Source organism: Rhinolophus sinicus, linkage group LG06 (genome assembly GCF_036562045.2).
Source record: "Rhinolophus sinicus isolate RSC01 linkage group LG06, ASM3656204v1, whole genome shotgun sequence".
Lineage (NCBI taxonomy): Eukaryota > Metazoa > Chordata > Mammalia > Chiroptera > Rhinolophidae > Rhinolophus > Rhinolophus sinicus.
Genome location: NC_133756.1, coordinates 37,334,975 through 37,355,639, shown reverse-complemented (window position 1 = coordinate 37,355,639; position 20,665 = coordinate 37,334,975). Strand labels below are relative to the sequence as shown.

General features: G+C 36.0%; 1 protein-coding gene across 2 annotated transcripts in view; it reads left to right on the top strand.

Moving 5' to 3' along the window:
* The window catches only part of NEGR1 (neuronal growth regulator 1), an 839,463-nt gene that overhangs the window by 540,704 nt on the left and 278,094 nt on the right, over positions 1-20,665 (top strand). For both annotated transcript variants that reach the window (XM_074334947.1, XM_074334948.1), the window contains exon 4: positions 15,301-15,432. In XM_074334947.1, the coding sequence (XP_074191048.1) occupies positions 15,301-15,432 (132 nt within the window). The remainder of the gene's footprint in view (positions 1-15,300; positions 15,433-20,665) is intronic.

Below are 20,665 nucleotides of genomic sequence, written 5' to 3'. Positions count from 1 at the left end.
GAAGTCTGAAAATTTCCTATTTCTATTTCTTTGAATATAGTGTGTATTTTATATCTGACTCCTTTTTAGATTTTTATCTTTCTGGTTCTCAACATCTTGATTATAATGTGGTTTTGAGTGATTCTATTTGTGTTTATACCATTTGGAGATTATTAGACTCTTGGATTTGCCATTTTATTGTATGCACCAAATTTAGAAAATATTCAGCCTTTATTTCTTTAAATACATTTTTCTATCCCCTTTGTCGGACCTCAATATCCATATATAAGAAAATTTTATATTGTTCTATATGTCTCTGTTTATTTCATTATTAGTATGTTTTTTTCCCTCTTCTTCTGATTGGATGCATACTAAATACTCTTGATATACTTTTAAATTTAATAACTTTTTTAGTGTCTAATCTGTTGTTAATTTCAGCCAATTAATATTTCATTTGAAATATTCTGTGTTCTTATGGCATGAATTTTCATCGGGTTATTTTTTTCTTCCTATTTCCCATTTATCTCCTCATTGTATTCATGTTTTTCCTTAAATACTTTAACATAGTTATAATAGCTGGTTGTTTTAAAATCTTTGATGATTCTATCATCTCTATGATTTCTATGTCTCATCCTGTTGACTGATTTTTATACTAGTTATCGTTCAGTTTCCTGCTTCTTTGAATATATAGTAATTTTTTTATTGGATACTGGACTTCGTGTTATTACAATGTTTAATGTCTAGATTGTTTTGTTTTTAAAATGTTGGATTTTTTTCTTACAGGAAGCTATAATACTTACAGATAGCTTTGGTCCATTATACCTTGTTTTTAAACTTTTAAAAAAAGATCTAGAAGAGTCACTTACTCCAGCTTTTTTCCAGCCCTACCACTAAGACTTAAGTCCTCTGTAGTCTCCACTGAATGCTCTGACACGTACAGAAGCCTCTCTTGATGGTGAGAGACTAAATGTCTTCTTTCCTTGTTTGAGCTCTAGGAATTGTTCAACTTACAAACTCCCTAGTTGTTCTTTCCCCACCTTTTGGAGGTTTCTCCCTATGCACGTATACTCTAGTCCACATAAAGGCAAGGAAACACACGTAGATTTCTGTAGTTCTTTGTCTATGTGGGCTCCTTCTACCTAAAACTCCATATCACTATTTCCAGTCCACTTGGCCTGCCTAAATTCTAACCTCTCTTTGCTCAGCTCAGCAGTATCACTGGGATTTGGTTTCCATTTGAGCCGAGGGTATGAAAATAGCCTTCAGGTAGATAGTCATGGAGATCAATTGGGGCTCATCTCCTTTGCTTCAGAAATCAAAGCCATGTGCTGCCTGTTATAAATGAAAAAAATTGTTTCATGCCCTTTATCCATGTCTCCAGTGCTTTATGGCAAGAAGGTAAGTCTGATCTTTCTTCATAAATGTAACTGAGCCAAATTCCACAGTTATCTTTCTAAAACTATAATATTTTAAAATATTCAAATTTGTCATAATCTTTTACTTATAGTACTGCAATTATTTCTTAAGTTAAAATTCAAACAAATTCCTTAGAAAGTATAAAGGCCTTCTAGGCTTTGAGCCCTGCTTAAAACTCCAGCCCCACCTCTGTCTATTCTTGCTAACCAAATTTTTAGAATTTTTTCTTGAAATAATGCCATCACAATCATGATGGTATAGCATCCTATATTTAGCCCTGATACAATACTTATTACACTTTATCGAAATTGCCTGCCTATACTTTCCTTTCAGTAAACTGTCAGCTTTTTGAAATGGAAACATTCTTGGACACTGGTCAGGGATTCTGGCACAATTAACGTCTGTTGAATGAAAGGAAAGAATGTAGGCAGGAAGGAAAGAAACAATTGATTGTGAACTGATTTAAGAATTCTCCTTCAGTGCTATCTGGTGTACTATGATAAATTTAACAACAACAACAACAAATCCAAGTCTTGAGCTTCTTATTTACAGGTTGCTTTTGTCTGATTCTGAAACCTGTGTGGCAATCATTTCAATAGATGACTTCGATGATTTCATCTGACCATTCATCCTCCTCTTATTGCTCCTTCAAACCCCACTATTTATGCTCTAACAAAACTTCCCAGAATCATATCACCTGTTAGATTGCTAGTACATATCATCGTTACCAAAGGAATGTCTTATTAAATTTATTTTTTGACAATTAAATAAACTGTCATTTATTTTACCAAGAAGTGCACAATCCCACCAATCTCACATCCTCATCAGTGTTGGCTGTTATTGATATGTTTAATAAAGACTTTTTATTAAATATACAGCTAAAATACAATATTATATTAGTTTCAAAGGTATACCATAGTTATGCAACTCACTAAAGAAGTGATCACCATGACAAGTCCATAAATTATCTGACACTGTACCACTCTGTCACAATATTATTGATTATATTCCCTATGCTGTACGTTACATTCCCATGACTTATTTGTTTTATACCTGGAAATTTGGACCTCTTATTCCTCTTCATCTTTCTCCCCTTTTTTATTTTTCAATTACAATTGGAATTATTAATTTCAGGTGTACAGCATAGTGGTTAGACATTTATGTAATTTAAGAAGTGATCCCTCTGACTAATCTAGTACCCATCTGGCACTATGCATAGTTATTACCATATTATTGACTATATTCCCTATGCTTTGCTTTACATCCCCATGGCTATGTTGTGACTACCAATTTGTGCTGTTTAATCCCTTCACCTTTTTCACCCTGCCCTCCAACCCCCTTCCTTCTATCACCCCAACAAATCTAGTACCACTCTGACACTATATACAATTATTACCATATTATTGATTATATTTCTTATGCTAGACCTTACATTCCCATAACTATTTTTAACAACCAATTTGTACTTCTTAATTCCTTCCCTTTTTTTTTTAAACTCACACCCCCAACCCCTCTCCCACCTGGTAACCATCAAAATGTTCTCTGTATCTATGAGTTTGTTACTCTTTGTTTTTGTTTACTTTATTCTTTAGATTCCATATATAAGCAAAATCACATTGCATCTGTCTTTCTCTGTCTGACATACTCCACTCAACATAATATCTTCCAGGTTTGTCCGTGCTGCCACAGATGGCAAGAACCCATTCATTTCCATGGCTGAGCAATATTCCATTTTATATATGTACTACCTCCATTCTCTGTCGATGCCAGGCTGCCTCCACATCTTGAGCATTGTAAACAATGTTGCAATGAATATATGGATGCAAATGTCCCCCCGAAGTAGCATTTTGTGTTTCTTTGGGTAAATACCCTGAAGTGGGATTACTGGATTTTTCTTTGTCTCTTACTACAGCCTATGTTTTAAAGTCTATTTTGTCTGGTATAAGTAGTGCTACCCAACCTTTTTTCCTTTTTTTTTTTTTTTTTTTTTTTTCATTTTCATGAGTTAACTTTTTCCATGTCTTTATTTTCGGTCTGTGTCTTTCAATCTGAGGTGAGTCTGTCATCAGCAGCATATGTAAGGGTATTGTTTTCTTATCCATTCAGCCCTCCTATGTCTTTTGATTGGAGGATTTAGTCCATTTCAATTGAAAGCAATTGTTGATAGATATGTAGCTATTGCCATTTTATTATTCATAATTTTGATTTTTCTGTCTTAAACAACACTGAACATTCCTTGTAATACTGGTTTGGTGGTATTGAATTCCTTTCGCTTTTTCTTTTGTGGGAAGCCCTTTATCTGTCCTTCAATTTTAAATGGTAGCCTTGCTGGGTAGAGTGCTCTTGGTTGTAGGTCCTTCCTTTTCATTGAATATTTTGTGCCAATCCCTTGTGGCCTACAAAGTTTCTGTTGAGAAATCAGCTGACAATTTTATGAGTGTTCCCTGATAAGTTACTAGTTGTCTTTCTCTTGCTGCTGTTAGGATTTTCTCTTTGTCTTTAACCTTTGCCATTCTAATTATAGTGTGTCTTGGTGTGGGCCTGTTTGGGTTCATCTTGTTTGGGATTCTCTGTGCTTCCTAGACTTGTATGTCTATTTCCTTCTCCAAGTTAGGAAAGTTTTCCATCATTATGTCTTCAACTATGTTTTCAATCCCTTGCTTTCTCTCTTCTCCTTCTGGTACCCCTAGGATGCAAATGTTGTTACAGTTGATGTTGTCCCAGAGATCTCTTAAATTAGCCTCTTGTGTGTTTTTTTGTGTGTTTTTTTGAGTCTTTTTTTCTTTTTGCTCTTCCAATTGGGTGTTTACTGATACCTTGTCTTCCAAATCACTGATTCGATCCATCACTTCATCTAGTCTGCTGGTGATTCCTTGTAGTTCATTCTTCATTTCTGTTATTGTAGTCTTCACTTCTGACTGGTTCTTTTTTATGATTTCTATGTCCTTTTCTATGCTTGCTATCTCTTTGTTGAAGTTCTCACTAAGTTCCTTGAGCATCCTTATGACCATTGTTTTGAACTGTGTTTCTGGTAGGTTGCTTGCCTCCATTTCATATAGTTCTTTTCTGGAGTTTTCTCTTTTTCTTTCATTTGGAATAGATTTCTTTGTGTCCTCATTTTGGCTGCCTATCTGTGTTTGTTTCTATGTGTTAAGTAGGTCTGCCATATCTACCAGTATTTCCAGTTGGCTTTACGAAGCATGTGCCCTATGGGGCCCTGGCACAATCTCCCTGGTTATCTGAAGTGGGTGCTCCAGGAGTGTCCCTTCTGTGGGTTGAAAGTGCCCTCCTGTTATAGTTGAACCTTGATTGCTACTGGCACATCAGTGGGAAGGATTGACTCTCAGGCTGATTGGCTGTGGGGTTTGGCCACATCCACAGCTTACAGGCTGCTTTGCAAGGGGCTTGCCTCACTGAATTGGACTCACCCTAGTTGACTCTGGTGCCTGTTGAGACACCCTTTTTGTATGCTGCTAGTGGGACTAATTAGGTGGTGTTCTGCTGTGGTCTGAGTCCAACCTCCAAGTATGTTGGTTCTGGGGTCTCTTGGGAGGGGCTTCAATATACGCCCAGGTCACCCACTACCTGTGACCAGCCAGTGACTACCTAGTAGGAGCTACAGGCAATTTGTTCATTGCCTGTGCTAAAGTTGGAGGCACGTGGGAGAGGGAATGCTGCAAACTGAAGATGTCTGCCACCAGTACTAAACCTGGGGTCGCTCCGCATAAAGCCAGGATACCCTGAGGCCTGCTGCCACCTACCAGCTCCCTTAAGGCTCAGCCACTCATAAAGCCATGTGAGGTACACAAGTTGTGTGAAGCAGAGTCTCAGGGAGTCACTAGAGTGGGAAGAGTCACCAGGATATGTAGACTCTGGTTTGGTGCCAGTGCTGAGCCTGGAGCTACTTAGAAAAAGCCTCAGAACATACCGAGGCCAGTTGCCACCTGCCTAGGGCCTGCTGGACTCTGATAGCTTTTTGAGAAAGAATACAATGTGGGTGGGGCTGGCTGCTCAAGAGAAAGTGCCTCTGGCATCAGGGCTGTTGAGTGGGGCAGGGTCCCAGTGGAGCTCACCAAGCCAGTCAGATTCATATTTGGCCTGTGGGGGAGGGCTTAACACAGGAAAGATGGTGCCTGCCTGCTGGCTGCACAGAAGAAGGACCCCACACAGGGAAAGTGGCCTCGTCCTGAGGCCACATACCTCAGTTTGCCCCTTATATGCCTCCAATGCCCCTCTGCCAAAGCCCACTGTGAGTGCCTGCAAGGGAAAGAGTCTGTGTGGAGGGGCATTTAAGAGGATGTCTGGGTTTCCCATAGACTTCTGTCCCACCCAGATATTCAAAATCCTCATTGTTTTTCAAAGCCAGATATTATGGGGCTACGCTTCCTGGCACCAGTACTCCAGGCTGGGGCGTCTGGTGTGAGGCTGAGGTCCCTGTTCCTCTGGGGGGAACCTCCACGGCCAAGATATCCATCCTGATTCTCAACTGCCACATGGAGTTGTGGGACCAGCCCACTCCACATCTCTGCCCCTCCTACCAGTCACAATGTGGCTTCTTCTTTATATCTTTAGTTATAGAACTTCTGTTCAGCCAGACTTCAGATGGTTCTCCAGGTTAATTGTTCCATAATTTAGTTGTAATTTTAATTTGTTCATGGGAAGAAGCATGCAGATTGATGATCTACTCCACTGTCTTAGAAGTCTCCTTAAATTTATGTTTCTTAACTTTACTCACATATTTCAGAGGTAATAATGAATGCAGAAACTTCAAAATTTTCACCACGTTTTTCCTGCTGCCTTTGAAAATTATAGACAAATTACAATTTGTATATGCAAGTAGGACTGCCAAGTCTAATGCAGAACTGTTGTAGGCAGAATAATGACCCCCAAAGATGCCCATACCCCAATCCCTGGGGTCAAAGAGACTTTGAAGATGTAATTAAGGAGATTATCTTGGATCAGACAGGTGGGCTCAGTTTAATCACATGAGTCCTTAAAAGTAGAAGTAAAAGGCAGAAGAGGGGTTCAGAGAGATTAGACTGGAGATGAGTCAGTAGAGATTCAAAGTAGGAAAGACACTTGACCCACTATTTGCTGGCTTGGAAGATGGAGAAAGAGTGCCATAACCCAAGGAAACAGGGTGTGCTCTATAAGGTGGGAATGACCTTCCACCAAGGAAATCAGTATCTCAGTACTACAACAGCAAGCAACTTAATTCTTGCAACAAACTGAATGAGCAAAATAAGCCTTCAGGAAGAAATACTGTACTGCTGACACTTTTGTTTTAGTTCAGTAAAACCCTGTATTAGTTTTATGTTGTTGCTGTAACAAATTACAACCAAGTCAATGATTAAAACAGTACAAATTTATTATTTTACACTTCTGTAGGTCAGAAGTCTGGCACTAGTCTCACCAGATTAAAAGCAAAGTGTTGACAAGCTGCATTCCTTTTCGTAAGCTCTAGAGGAGAATCAATTTCTTGCTGTCAACTGAGGGTCATTCGCAGTTTCTAGAGGGCACAGCTTTCCGTGGCTTGTTCTTCACTTCCTTCATCTTCAAAATCAACAATGGTGATTCATCATGTCACGACTCTCTGACCCACTCTTCTTCCTTGTTCTTCTACTCTTAAGGACTCATGTGATAGATTGGGCTCTTCAATATAATCAATTGTACCTTTTCTCAAGGTATTTAACATTAATCACATCTGCAAGTCTCGTTGGCCATGTAAACTAATAGAGTTGCATATCCCAGTGATTGGGATATGGATATCTTTGGGGTCCCATTATTCCAGTTACCACAGACCTGACCTTGATTTCTGACCTATAGAACTGTAAGATAATAAATTTGTATGGTTTTAAACCTGTAAGTGTGTGATAATTTGTTATAATAACCATAGAAAACTAATACAAGAACCATTAACACCTTTTCAGAGATTAAATTAACATCTATATAGTAGTTTATAGTTCTAAGAGCAAGGGTTACACACATTACCCACTATAGTTCTTACAGTGAGTAAGCATTTTTATTATCACCATTTCCAAAGAGAGTACTAATGCAGCATTTCAGTGGTATGCAGATTGGACATGAAGGATTTGGAATTAGTTCTGAGCATCATATCTGTCAATGGGTCCATTGGCAAGAAATGTAGCCTCTTTAAATACTAGAGTCTTATTATATATAATGGAACTATCTCATCTGGTTGTCAAAGGTTAACTGAGGAATTCATATTAAGAGCAATTAGCATGGTGGTATGGTTAATAATTATTTAAATTAGAAGATTAATTGACTTTCTCTAATGAAGTATCAAATTTTCTGGACTTTCTATTATGTTATCTTTCTTTAATCATATAGTCAACAAATATGTATAGAGCCCATACTAAACACAGAATAAGATGTACCCTTTTATGTCATAGAAGTTACAGTATAACAGGAAATATAAATATTTTAAAAGTTGGTAATTATTGAATAGGCAATACCAAGCATGTATATGCCGTGTAATATTAGTGCAAGACATTTTTTCTTGTTTGTTTGTTTTTTTCAAATATGTAACTAACATGGAATTACTAGACTGAATAATGAGTAAATCAAGAAAGATTTCTCAGAGTAGATATTGCTTTAAGCAGAAACCTAAAGGATGTGAAGAAATTATTAGGGTGAATTGAAGGATAAAGTGTTCCAGCGGCAGGAATCAACTGTGTAAGGATAAAGCCAGCCAAAAGGACCCTAGTCTCAGTCTACAAGTCCCATCAGAAACTCAAAGCTAAGTCATAATTGAATGCTGTATTTTAGACCAGAGGTTATGCAAGAATGTGTGTGTGTGTGTGTGTGTGTGTGTGTGTGTATACAGACACACACACATACATACACATACTTATGTACCAGGGGTGCCAAAAAAAATGTATACAAATGGACACTTTGGTCAACGTTGTTCAAGCGGTAGTTTGCCATAATCAGAAGTGTCTGGACGCTGAAGGTAACCACTTTGAGCATCTCTTGTAATTGCAGAAGTTAAACGTGACTTATATTCATCTTTTGTTACTGGTATATATGGAGTATTACAACTTTAATAGATTTTTCCTTTCTTAAATTCATATACTCTTTTTGGCACTATATATACACACACACACACACACACACACATAAATATATATGTATATATATGTATGTGTATATATATATATATACATATATAAATAAAATACAGCTATATATATATGATACAACAGGGAATATAGTCAATAATATTGTAATAATTATACACAGTGTCAGATGGGTAATAGACTTATTGGGGTTATTACTTTGTGAGGTGTGTAAATGTCTAATCACTATGTTGTTTTGTACACCTGAAACTGGAAAAAAAAAGATAGGTACTGCATATGATATAAACAATAGTTATATATGAATATATATATGAAGGAAAGAAGTGAATCAAGAAGGTTAAATTGCCCTTGGAAATCAGGCAGAGAGAAAGTGACCCCAACATGAGATCAACTCTCAGTTGCATCTACAGATCTCCAAAGCAGATGTGTTTACTGATCTCCTACAGTGATATGAGAACTGAACTAGTCATTACTATTAACACCACTTGAACGACATCCTTATTTTCACTTCTGATTCAATTTGAATTTCATGTTAAGACAGAAGCATTAATCCTTGAATATAGTAACCTCTCACCATGGAAACAATATTTATCTAAATCAACCTCCCTGGCATGCCTAAACCTGTGCATCATAATAGCAGCTAATATGTTTCTTAAATCCCTATGAGGTGTTCTAAGTACTTTATTTGTATTAACCCACTTAATCTTCACAGCATCCATATGAGGCAGGTTCTGTTATACCCAGACATCACAGATGAGTAAACTAAAGGTTAAATACCTGTACAATGTCACACTGCTATTAAATGTCAGAGTTGGGATTTGAAGCCAGACAGACTAGTTCTAGAGCCACATCCCTAACCACTCAGTATGGTACAGTCCACAGAAGATATATTTGCAAGTTTGCAAATATGTTGTTGAATAAAAAGCTGACAGGAAATAATTACAATCATGATTGTAAATGAACCATTCAAGGCTATTTTAGAAATTCAGTTGCAGAGTACCATCTAGTAATAAATGGCTAGGAGACCCTAACAAAATATATTCCTGCAGGGGATCCTTAAAAAGTGGATGACTGTTTCTGAGCAAGGGTCTTGGAAAATGATTGAAATGACTCTGCAAAGCAGTATGCCATCACTGGCATGTCATCTGAGTATGTACATTCAGATATCAGTGACTGAGACACAGGAGCTCCTAGAAGAGGTTTGAGAATCACTTAGGAGGCAAAATTGACCGGACACAGTGACTAATGGTTGCATGGACTGAGATAAAAGGTATTGTTAAAAGTAATACTGAGGTTTCTGGCTTGAGCAACTGATGATTAAAGCACTCACAGGAGGTGTTGCAGATATGACAAAGAAGGTAAGTTTGCTTTTGTTGTGTTGACTTTGAGATGCCCGTGAGTCATCCAAGTGATGTCCAGTTGAATATATGTGTCTAAGTTTCAAAATATAGATATGGACTAAGTAGACCAACAGGGGATGTATCAATATATAAATAATAATGAAATGTAAATGAATGAACAAGTAGTGTCATCAGTGAGAGAGAAAAAAGTCATAGGACAGAAGTAACATCTGAGAGATATGAAAATGTGAAGGGTTTTGAAAAAATGATAAGAAATGGCCAGAGATGTGAGAGGAAAATTAGTGAAGGAAGTTTTACTAATTAAAGGAAGCAAGACTTATTTTGTCAAATAATTTTTCTGAGACATATTAGTACTTTGTAGAAATATGAAACTATTGCTAACAATTTTTATATGCAGTATAAAGAATGTTCATATGCCTTACCAAACCAGAACACCAAATCTAAATACCGTTTTAGTGGCCCATATAGAACTCCTCCTGGCCAGGTTGTTATCAGAAGTCTGTATCAGAGAGATATTAAAAAGCATAGCTACTTCCCATTTTCCAGCTTTCTCTTTGAAGATGGTGATAATAGTGGCATTATTGAAAGCTTGCAAAGACTCTTCAGTTCATTTTTTTTCAGAAAAAAATCTGTGCCTGGAAGAGACTACACACAAAAGAAAACTGTTGTTTATATTACAGGCAGCACTTTTTTTTTTTTTTTACTTTCAGGTGTACAAAACAACATAGTGATTAGACATTTATATACCTCACAAAGTGATAACCCCAACAAATCTATTACCCATCTGACACTGTACATACTTATTACAATGTTATTCACTGTATTCCCTATGCTGTACTTTATATCCCTGTGACTTTCTTAATTATAGTTTGCATTCAATATTATTTTATATTAGTTTCAGTTGTGCAGCATAGTGGTTAGATTTTATGTATTTTATGAAGTGATCCCCCCCATAAATCTAGTACCCATTTGACGCTATACATAGTTTTTACAAAATTATTGAATATATTCCTCATACTGCACTTGACATCTCTGTGGCTATTTTGTAACTATCAATTTGTACTTCTTAATCCTTTTACCCTTCTCACCCAGGCTCCCAGGCCCCCTCCATCTAGTAATCATCAGTTTGTTCTCTGTATCTGAGTCTGTTTCTGTTTTGTTTGTTCATTTATTTTGTTCTTTAGATTCTACATATAAGTGAGATCATATGGTATTTGTCTTTCTCAGTCTGACTTATTTCACTTAGCATAATACCCTCTAGGTTCATCTATGTTTTCACAAATGGTAAGATTTTGTTCCTTTTTATGACAGAGTAATATTCCATTGTATATATGTACCACTATTTCTTTATCTTTTTTCTTCAAATTATATTTAAAATTTTTGTTAGTTTTTATCATTTTAAAAGGATCTATGATCTGTACAGTCTGTTCTTACTACTGCCATTACCTATCACTTCAGGATGTCAGCAAAGATGATAATTCTTTTTAAAGTTATTTCCCTTCTTCACAACTCTGAAGAGAAGTGGCAATTTCTTTGAATGTTAGTGTTTAGTTTAGATTCTTTGTGCTCTATCCTTCCAAGACTTTGTTCATTCATCTATAAATGTATTTATAAATATTTACCAAGAGTATGATGTTTCAGGCATTATGCCAGAGCTAGGGACATAGAGATGAACAAAATAGGAGCTGTCACTGCACTCACGCACAGTGGTAAAACTGTTACCAGAAGAGGGCTGACATGTTACAAAGTATTTATATCTCATGAACATTTATAATTGATACCCTAAGAAATAGAAAAGAAATATTACACAATGCTTTTATAATTCATCTAGATTTATAAGTAGTACCCTAAAGTGTTACATATCCTCACAAGTGTTTAGTCTTGGCTTTAGTGATGGTCCTCATGCCTTTAGCTCCCTATATCACTTCGGTCTTGGTCTTTCCACTTCATGTTGGGGGATTAGTTGAGTTATATTACATGAACTTCAATGTTCTTAGCTGCATTTTAATGTACGATGCCCAAATCCTCTCTCCTTGTGAGGGGAGTAAGGGGAAAAGAAGGCAATCCAGCCAACTGGAAAAGACAGGATTGTTTTCCTTGAGTCCAAAACTCAAGGAAAGGTGAATAATTACTATTAGGGAAAACAGAGGACAACAAAAACCAAAGAGGCAGCCAAGCAAATTACAGACAAATAGTAAACCCCAGAATTTAAATCCTGGGAAACTCAGTTTCAAATCTGAAATTTAAGCCTGATAAGATCAGACTGAGAACAGAGCAAGGATGAACTCAGGATGGAAACAGCTATTTGGGGAGAGAGAGAGAGAGAGAGAGAGAGAGAGAGAGAGAGAGAGAGAGAGAGAGAGAGAGAGAGAGACTATAATTGGAGCATACCTTTTGGGAGAGCTGATGCATGGTGAATGGAAGTAACAGGATGGCTTAAAAATCAGGAATCCAGTGGGAAAAATTAAGATGTTAACTATGATTTTATACTTTCTTCCCAAGTGTCTTTATATTAGTGTTTTGTCATTGATAATACCATTGGCAATATCATCCACTGACTGGTTCTATAGCCATTAAGTAATACAATGCATAAACATTTACTGGTAATTCTGGTAGTTGTAAATAGGGACACTGTTCTGTGGCAGAGTCGAGATGTATCTCTAAATTTAGTTAGGTAGATTGGGCAGTGAACTCTATGAACAAATGTCCGATAGATATAAATGGTAGTCTCTGGAGTTGAGTGATATACTTGTCCTGATATTGGTGACATTTTTGTTATGCATCATCTTGTAGTGGCTCTCAATATTTCAGAGCCTGCCATTTACCCATTTAAGAGAGAGAAAAAAACTCTTCCTTCTTCCTTAAGTTCTGGAACTTACTGATTCTCTTTTCGTTATACTTTTTGTTTCTGGTAGACATACAAATCTAATGTTCTTCTTCCTATCTTTCAATACTTTAAGAACAATTGGTCATATGTTTGCAATGTTTAAATGGCAAAAAAATACATAAACTCATACATGCCATGTTTAGTGCTTTATTTAAGAATTAGATAATACTTGATTATTCGTATAGGTATAATGCACGCCTATTAACCAAAGGATGCATTTTGTGGGATACAATTTCTCAAAATTATGTCAGTACACAAAATAGGAATATTCAAGTAACATTTTAATATTGAAAATAAGTTAAACCCTAATACATTTGTTTTTACAAAGTTTTGCAATAGTATGCCTTTTAACTTGTGATTGGCTTCATTTGTACTGCTCAACTAGGTTATTTAATTTTAATATAGTATGTCATTTCTTCCATGCTTTAATTTCCATTTAATATTGTCCTTTATAATTCAAATTGTACTTTAAAAATTCCTGGATGTTAATAAGGAATTTGTCATCCTTATATTCCAATAGTTTTTACAAACACATTTAAGCCTAAATTATATCTTCATTGAAAGGGTGAAAATAAGAGAAATAAAAGGGAACAATGGAAAATCACCACTATACTTGTATATTGAGTCAGATAAGGCCACTACGTTAAACTAAAAAAAATGATTATAAAATCAGATTTTTAGAATATGGACTTTGGAGACAAGTTATGCTTTTGTAAGCATACTTCTTACACCTGAAATAGCTTATAAGCCAACCACCATCTAAGAAGTATAACTCTCCCTATCTATAACTTGAGATCAGCCAGAAAAAATGAAGAAATGACTTAATCATTTATATCCTAAACACTCCAGGTTGAGATTAACAAAGTCATAGTTGCCTGGAAGACAGACAGTGTGGCAGTTGATATAGGCCCAGATAATGGAGCCCGCAGGAAAGAAAAATAAATTTTAAATGACATGGATTTTAGACTGTAGTACCATAAATAAATTTCAATTTGTTTTGTTCATACCATGTTTCCTCGAAAATAAGACCTAGCTGGACCATCAGCTCTAATGTGTCTTTTGCAGCAAAAATTAATATATTAATTAAATAATAAAAATTAATATTATAAAGTAAGACTGGCTCTTATGTAATATAATGAAATATAAGACCAGGTCTTATATATTATTTAATATAATATAATATAATTAATATAATATAATATAATATAATATAATATAATATAATATAATACCTGGCTTTTGTTCCAAAAGATGCATTACAGCTGATTGTCCGGCTAGGTCTTATTTTCAGGGATACACAGTATAAACTTCAATTTTCTTACTAGTTTGTTTTTATTTCCTTTTTTTAATAATACAGTTCACATTTCTTTTTCTTTTTTTTAAAATTAGTTTCAGGTGTACGAAACAATGTAATAGTTAGACATTTACACCCCTCACAAAATGATAACCTCCTCCCCCAATCTACTACCTCTCTGACATCATATGTAGCTGTTACAACTCCACTGACTCTATTCCCTATTTGTAATGTCAACATTGTTATAATAGTTTAGGTGACAGAATGAGATAAAAACAAAAGGTTGATTTTGAAAACAAACTATTTAATGGAATCATTGTTTCATTTTCCAGTTCTCTTTGATATGTCTTGCAATGTGATTTTTCAAGACTTGTGCCAGGAGGGAAAAAGGTGCTCCCTAAGGAAATTCTCATAGGTCCTTTGCCATATCTGAGAATAGGACTTTTCCTGCCCAATGATTATCTGCTTTCAAATAAATAAAAATTCCATTACTTCAGAAATAGTCTTTTTTCAAATCTCATTTCAGGATATACTTTCATCTGCGATTATGCTTTTGTATTTTTAATCTGCTATTTTTAGTCAAAAATAATGTTTTCCCTTGAATATTAGAAAATAAAGATACTTTAGTTGGTTTTTGCAACTACTTACTTTTAGTTTGAGAGTCATAAAGCTTTTTTTCTGAGGTTTATTGGGTGAGTTATATATAGTATATGCAGTGTACCTCTCTTGGAAAAATTAATAATTTTGGAAAGTGAAGCATGGCAATGGTTTAATATATCTTTGTATATTTATCAAGCCATCTGGCTTGAAACCTTCATAATGAGTATGAGATTTCCCCAACAGAAAAGTAACATTTAGTTAGGTTACGCGTGATGTTGCTAGCTTACAGTGTGTAAAAGTCAACACACACCAACTCACATTAGAGAATTTCACCTACACTGCTAGGAGGTTGTTGAACTCAGTTACAGAAATGTGCAGAGCTCTATTTGATGTGTGATGAGGTTAGGAGACCGCAATCAATTAAAAAGAACACATGTATATCCTCTTCTGGGGAAACAGTTGTTATAGTATCCCTTGTTCGGTTTCTATTTTTCTCTCTGACTTGTCCTCTGAACATAGGAGAACAAAGGGTTTAATAATTCCCCAGTTTCATTTGGAATTGTTTTGTCAGCGATATCTAATAGGAAGGCATGAGATTGTTGTTTTACTTGTATGAAGCCTCATGTGGCTCCAGTTAAACGTGCTGTACTTTTTTTCTTGCAGCAAAACCATTTGAAAATGGACAATATTTGGACATTTATGGAATTACCAGGGACCAGGCTGGAGAATACGAATGCAGTGCAGAAAATGACGTGTCATTCCCAGATGTGAAAAAAGTAAAAGTTGTCGTAAACTGTAAGTCCCATCACCTTTTATCAATATTACCTCAGAGAAAAGATAAACCAGCTGAAAAATACTGTCTGAAATTTATGTTGCTGATTTTTTTAAGAGGTGGTCTGTCTATTGATAAAGACCGCCTGTTGATAGTGAAAATGTGCATATGTTAGAATATTGGTCAGATTGTTTATGTAACATCAGTTGATCCAAATAATCCCACAATAATTCGGTTTAATGGGCAGATGGAAATGTTTCCAATATCATCCTAGTCCCTGGCATTCTAAACTGTGGTATCCTTATCTCTAAAGCACTGTAGGCACATGATGTTTTCTTCATTTTCATAGGTTTCACCTGGAGTATATTTTGACTAAATTTAAGTGAAACTTTTCATCAAACCTGATGGAAATGAAGTATACTGGTCTGTACTCAAAGAGAAATGCTGTTACTGTAATGCTCCTATTACTTAGGTTATTTAATTCTATTTACTTTGGAAAATATTGTTTTAATAGTTAGGCATTTATCATTTATGTCCCTCACACAGTGACAACCGCTTCCCCCACCCACTACCACTCTGACATCACATATAGCCATTACGTTTCCACTGTCTCTATTCCTAATGCTGTACTCCGCTTCTTGTAACCATATATATATATATATGGTTACAAGAAGCGGAGTACAGCATATATATATATATAATAATTGTAGTTGACATTCGTTATTGTTCAGCTTCAGGTATACAGTGCAGTGATCAGGCATCTACATCATCCCTGAGGTGGTCTCCCTAATGAGACAAGTGTTTATCCGATACCCTACAAAACCTTTACAACATTATTGATTGCATTCTCCAAATTGACTTTCACATCCCTGTGGCAATATTGTGGTTACCGACTGTGCTTTCTAATCCGCTCACCTTCCCCCTTATCCCCACCCGCCAAGCCATCTAGCAACCCTCAGTTTTTCTTCTATGTCTCGGAGACTTTCTGATTAGTTTATTCATTTATTCTTTTCTTTAGATTCCACATGTAAGTGAGATCATATGCTATTTGTCTTTCTGTCTGACTTATTTCACTTAGTATAGTGTTCTCTAGGTCCATCCATATTGTTGCAAATGGTAAGATTTCATTTTTTTATGGCTGCGTAATACTCCAGTGTATAAATGTACCACAGCTTCTTAATCCAGTCATCTACTGATGGACAGTTTGGTTGTTTCCATGTCTTGGTAATTATGTATAGTGCTGCAATAAACCTAGGGGTGCATACATTTTTTTGAATTAGAGTTTTGGATTTTGCTGGATAGATACCTAGGAGTGGAATTGCTGGATCATAAGGTAGTTCCATTTTCAGATTTTTGAGATACCTCCATACTGTTTTCCATAGTGGCTGCACCAATCTGCAATCCCACCAACAGTGCACAAGAGTTCCCTTTTCTCCACATCCACACCAGCACTTGTTGTTTATTGATTTATTGATGATAGCCATTTTGACTGGAGTGAGGTAGTATCTCTTTGTGGTTTTTATTTGCATTTCTCTAATGATTAGTGAGGCTGAACATTTTTTCATGTCTGTTTGCCATCTGTATGTCCTTTTTAGAAAAATGTTTCTTCATGTCCTCTGCCCATTTTTTAATTGGGTTGTTTGCTTTTTTGGAGTTGAATTGAGTGAGTTTTTTATAAATTTGGGATTTAACCCCTTATCGGATATATCATTGGCAAATATCTTTTCCCATTCAGTAGGATCCCTTTTTGTTTTATTGATGGTTTCCTTTGCTGTGAAAAAACTTTTTAGTTTGATGTAATCCTACATGTTTATTTTTTCTCTTACTTCCCTTGCCTGAGGGGATATATCAGTAAAAATCTTACTCCAGGTAATGTCTGTGAAGTTTCTTCCAATATTTTCTTCTAATAATTTTATGGTTTCAGATCTTACATGTAAGTCTTTAAGCCATTTTGAATTTATTCTTGTATATAGTGTAAGAAGGTGGTCCAGCTTCATTTTTTTGGATGTGTCTGTCCAGGTTTCCCAGCACCATTTATTGAATAGACTGTCTTTACCCCACCAATGATTCTTACTTCCATTGTTGTAGATTAAATGACCATGTAAGTATGGACTTTCTGGGCTTTCTATTCTGTTCCATTGATCTATGTGTCTGTTTTTATGCCAATACCATGCTGTTTTGATTACTGTAGCCTTGTAGTATAATTTGATATCAGGTATCATTATACCTCCCACTTTGTTCTTATTTCTCAAGATTGCCGAGGCTATCCGGGGTCTTTTATTACTTTGGAAAATATTGAGAAAATGAGGAATGTTCTTATAAACATCATTATTAGGAAGTTAGAATAGTAAGAGATACCTGCAGACTATCAATGTTATCATGTTTCTCCCTTTCTCTGAATACATCCCAAGACACTGATGTAGGGCATTTTTTCATTAACATCCTATTTTTGTATTTTAGGGTCTCAACAGCAAGCAATAGTCTTTACTTTTAAAAAGTAACCATTTAGTCTATCTCTCAAATATGTTCACATTACCTAACCTACCCAAATAAAGTACTTTTGGGATAGTAATTTTACCAAGAGTGTTTAGCTATTATTTTTTATTCCATTTATATATGTTCTTATAGATGGCCATTGCTAATAATGCATACATAGTATTATACCATAGAACGGAAGAAACTGTCCCAAAATTTCTTATTAATATGAGTCTTTCAGTTTCATGGGCCAAAAGCAACTATCAAAACACTCCTGGCAGTTGAGCATCGGCCAAGGAAAATCACTGTCATCAACTAACATTTATCAGTGACTAATCTATACATTTGGGGTTGAACTATCTCTGTTGGACTAAGCAAATGTGCATAATATAGATCAAGAGGCAGTTTTGGGTGCAGAGTTTCTCATATAATGTTCTGCAGACAAACTTTAGGAGATTCACCCAAGAAGCTCATTAAAATTAGAAAATGTCTGTCTCACATCAACCCTACTGAATCAAAATCCTTGGGGTATAGGGCTTGGAAATCTACATTTATAAGTTGTCATTGATTCTCAGGCCTCTTGTTGCAGAGAGCCGTTGCTCATCCCTCTGGAACTCTCTGAAATTAGAAGTAATAAGTAATTAAAAACCATATTTATCAGAATATGAGTCTACTGATTTTATTGCTTGCTGTCAGGAAGGGAGATGAGAAACAGAAGTAGGAGGAAGTAATATTTTTAACAGTGAGCCAAAAAAATGAAAAGGTAGAGTCAAACTGTCAAATTAGCAAGGCACCCAGGCCAACATGGCAGCCCACTCTCAAACCCTCAGATCAAGTCGGTCTCTAAAATGATGTCTCCACAGAGTATAGACTTAAAAATACAAGTGCTGTCAGGATTCTCATGAGCCCGCACTTCGTGTATAATCCATACTTCCCTTTGTATTCACACTTTCTTTTTTATCCTTCTTATCCCTCTGACTTTAGTTCATTGGCACTTAGTATTTAATCTAACTCTGTTTTGTTTTTGTTCTGGACAAGTGGGGAACTTAGAGTGGGAAAGGTCAATGAGGGAGGCAGAAATTTGGACAGAAACTGAATTGAAAAATGATTTAGATGACCAACCAGTGAGTCATCTTCTCTAGGATCTGGGTGGAAACCCGATTCTTTATATAAAACAGAACAACAGAAACTGGGAGAAAACAATGTCAAGAACTGTGAAGAATATGCCACATTTTTGTGGACGCTGGCAGAAGGCAGAGACAAAGGGCAGTTTATTACTCATAGCAATAACAGTAGCCAAACTATTGTCATCTCCTTGCATCAGTTCCTCAAGCCCCAATTACTACAAGGTTGTACGATGAGGCTTAGGTGACACCCACACACACAGTAGGTTTATGCCATCACTGAGGCTCCCTGCGCTTAGAAAACTGGATTTATTTTATTTAATGGCAGCAAGCAAAGCTGCCCTTTGCCGCAGAGGGAGAAATTATCTTTATTATACTGGACTGTAAACAAACCTGCCCTTTGCTCCATAGGGAGAACTACCTCTTCTGTGTTTCAGACTTTTCACTATACAAGCATCCTTGAAAAGATAGTCAGGAACAAAAGCTGTCAGTGCCTCTGCTCACAAGACATGCAGAAACACAAGAGACCCACGGGGAATTGTTTTCCAACACAGGATGGGAGCAGAAAACTTTAAAGCAGAGCCCAGACACATTTCATCAGTGAGAAAAGCATGCTTCAGTGGCTTTGGTAGGGTGTCAAACATCTAATGATAGGTAGGAAAGAAGACTTTGTTAACCAACTTTAACTTAAGAAGGAAAACAGGAAAGAAAAAGGGAAAAGTAAAAACAAGAAAGTTAAGGAGATACTTTTAAAATCAGAACACAGAAAACCTTTTTTAAGAACTAATTTTAAAGGACAGTCCTACATGGACATTGCGATACACACATGATAGTAATGTAGCTTACACTAAAAAATGGACCCCGCAGCATTTGTAATGATTTTAAACAATCAATTTTATCTCTGTTCCTTCCCAAATTATACCTATGATAGCTCACATTTTTCTAAATGTGCCAGAAAGAATTGTATTTAATACTGATTGATCAATTACATTCACCTGTCTTGAATCAGTATTTTATGTAAGAGATGAGATTTGTCAAGAACTAAATTTTGCCTTTATTTGGAAATTTACATCACACATATACCAGCAGCATCTAAGTCTTATTAGGTGTGTATATGTTCCTGGTTATAAGGATGTTTAAAAGTGTTAATTTTGTGTGAACTTGCCCCTTTGAATGTCAAAAACTGAGTACTATCTGTGGATTTTACTGAGCTGATTTCCCAGAGGAAATTAGCCAAAGCCAGCTGAACAAACTTTAGTTCGTCAAAGCCAAAACTTGAGCACTTGGGTCTGTTACCAGCACAGGCTGTACATCCCCTGCTAACCTGAAGGGGACCATGACACATTCAAGGCAGCCCTCCTTTTCATTGTTATTAATTGATATTGATTGTGCTTATAGAACCGCCATAGCTTTGTGACTTACAATTTAAAGAGAAACTCTGTCCTTTTTCCCAAGTAGGGTTCAAGATGAAATGTAATAAGTTTTCATAAGCTCTGGTAGATTTAGTTATGTGGTAAATCAATTGAAGAGAGACAGAGTTAGGTTCCCTGCAAGTTAGAAATGTGTAATGTTTTACCATTCGTCTCACACGTCTGGCACATTCACTATATATGAAACATATGCATACAATAAATAAATAACATCATATTTGCCACAT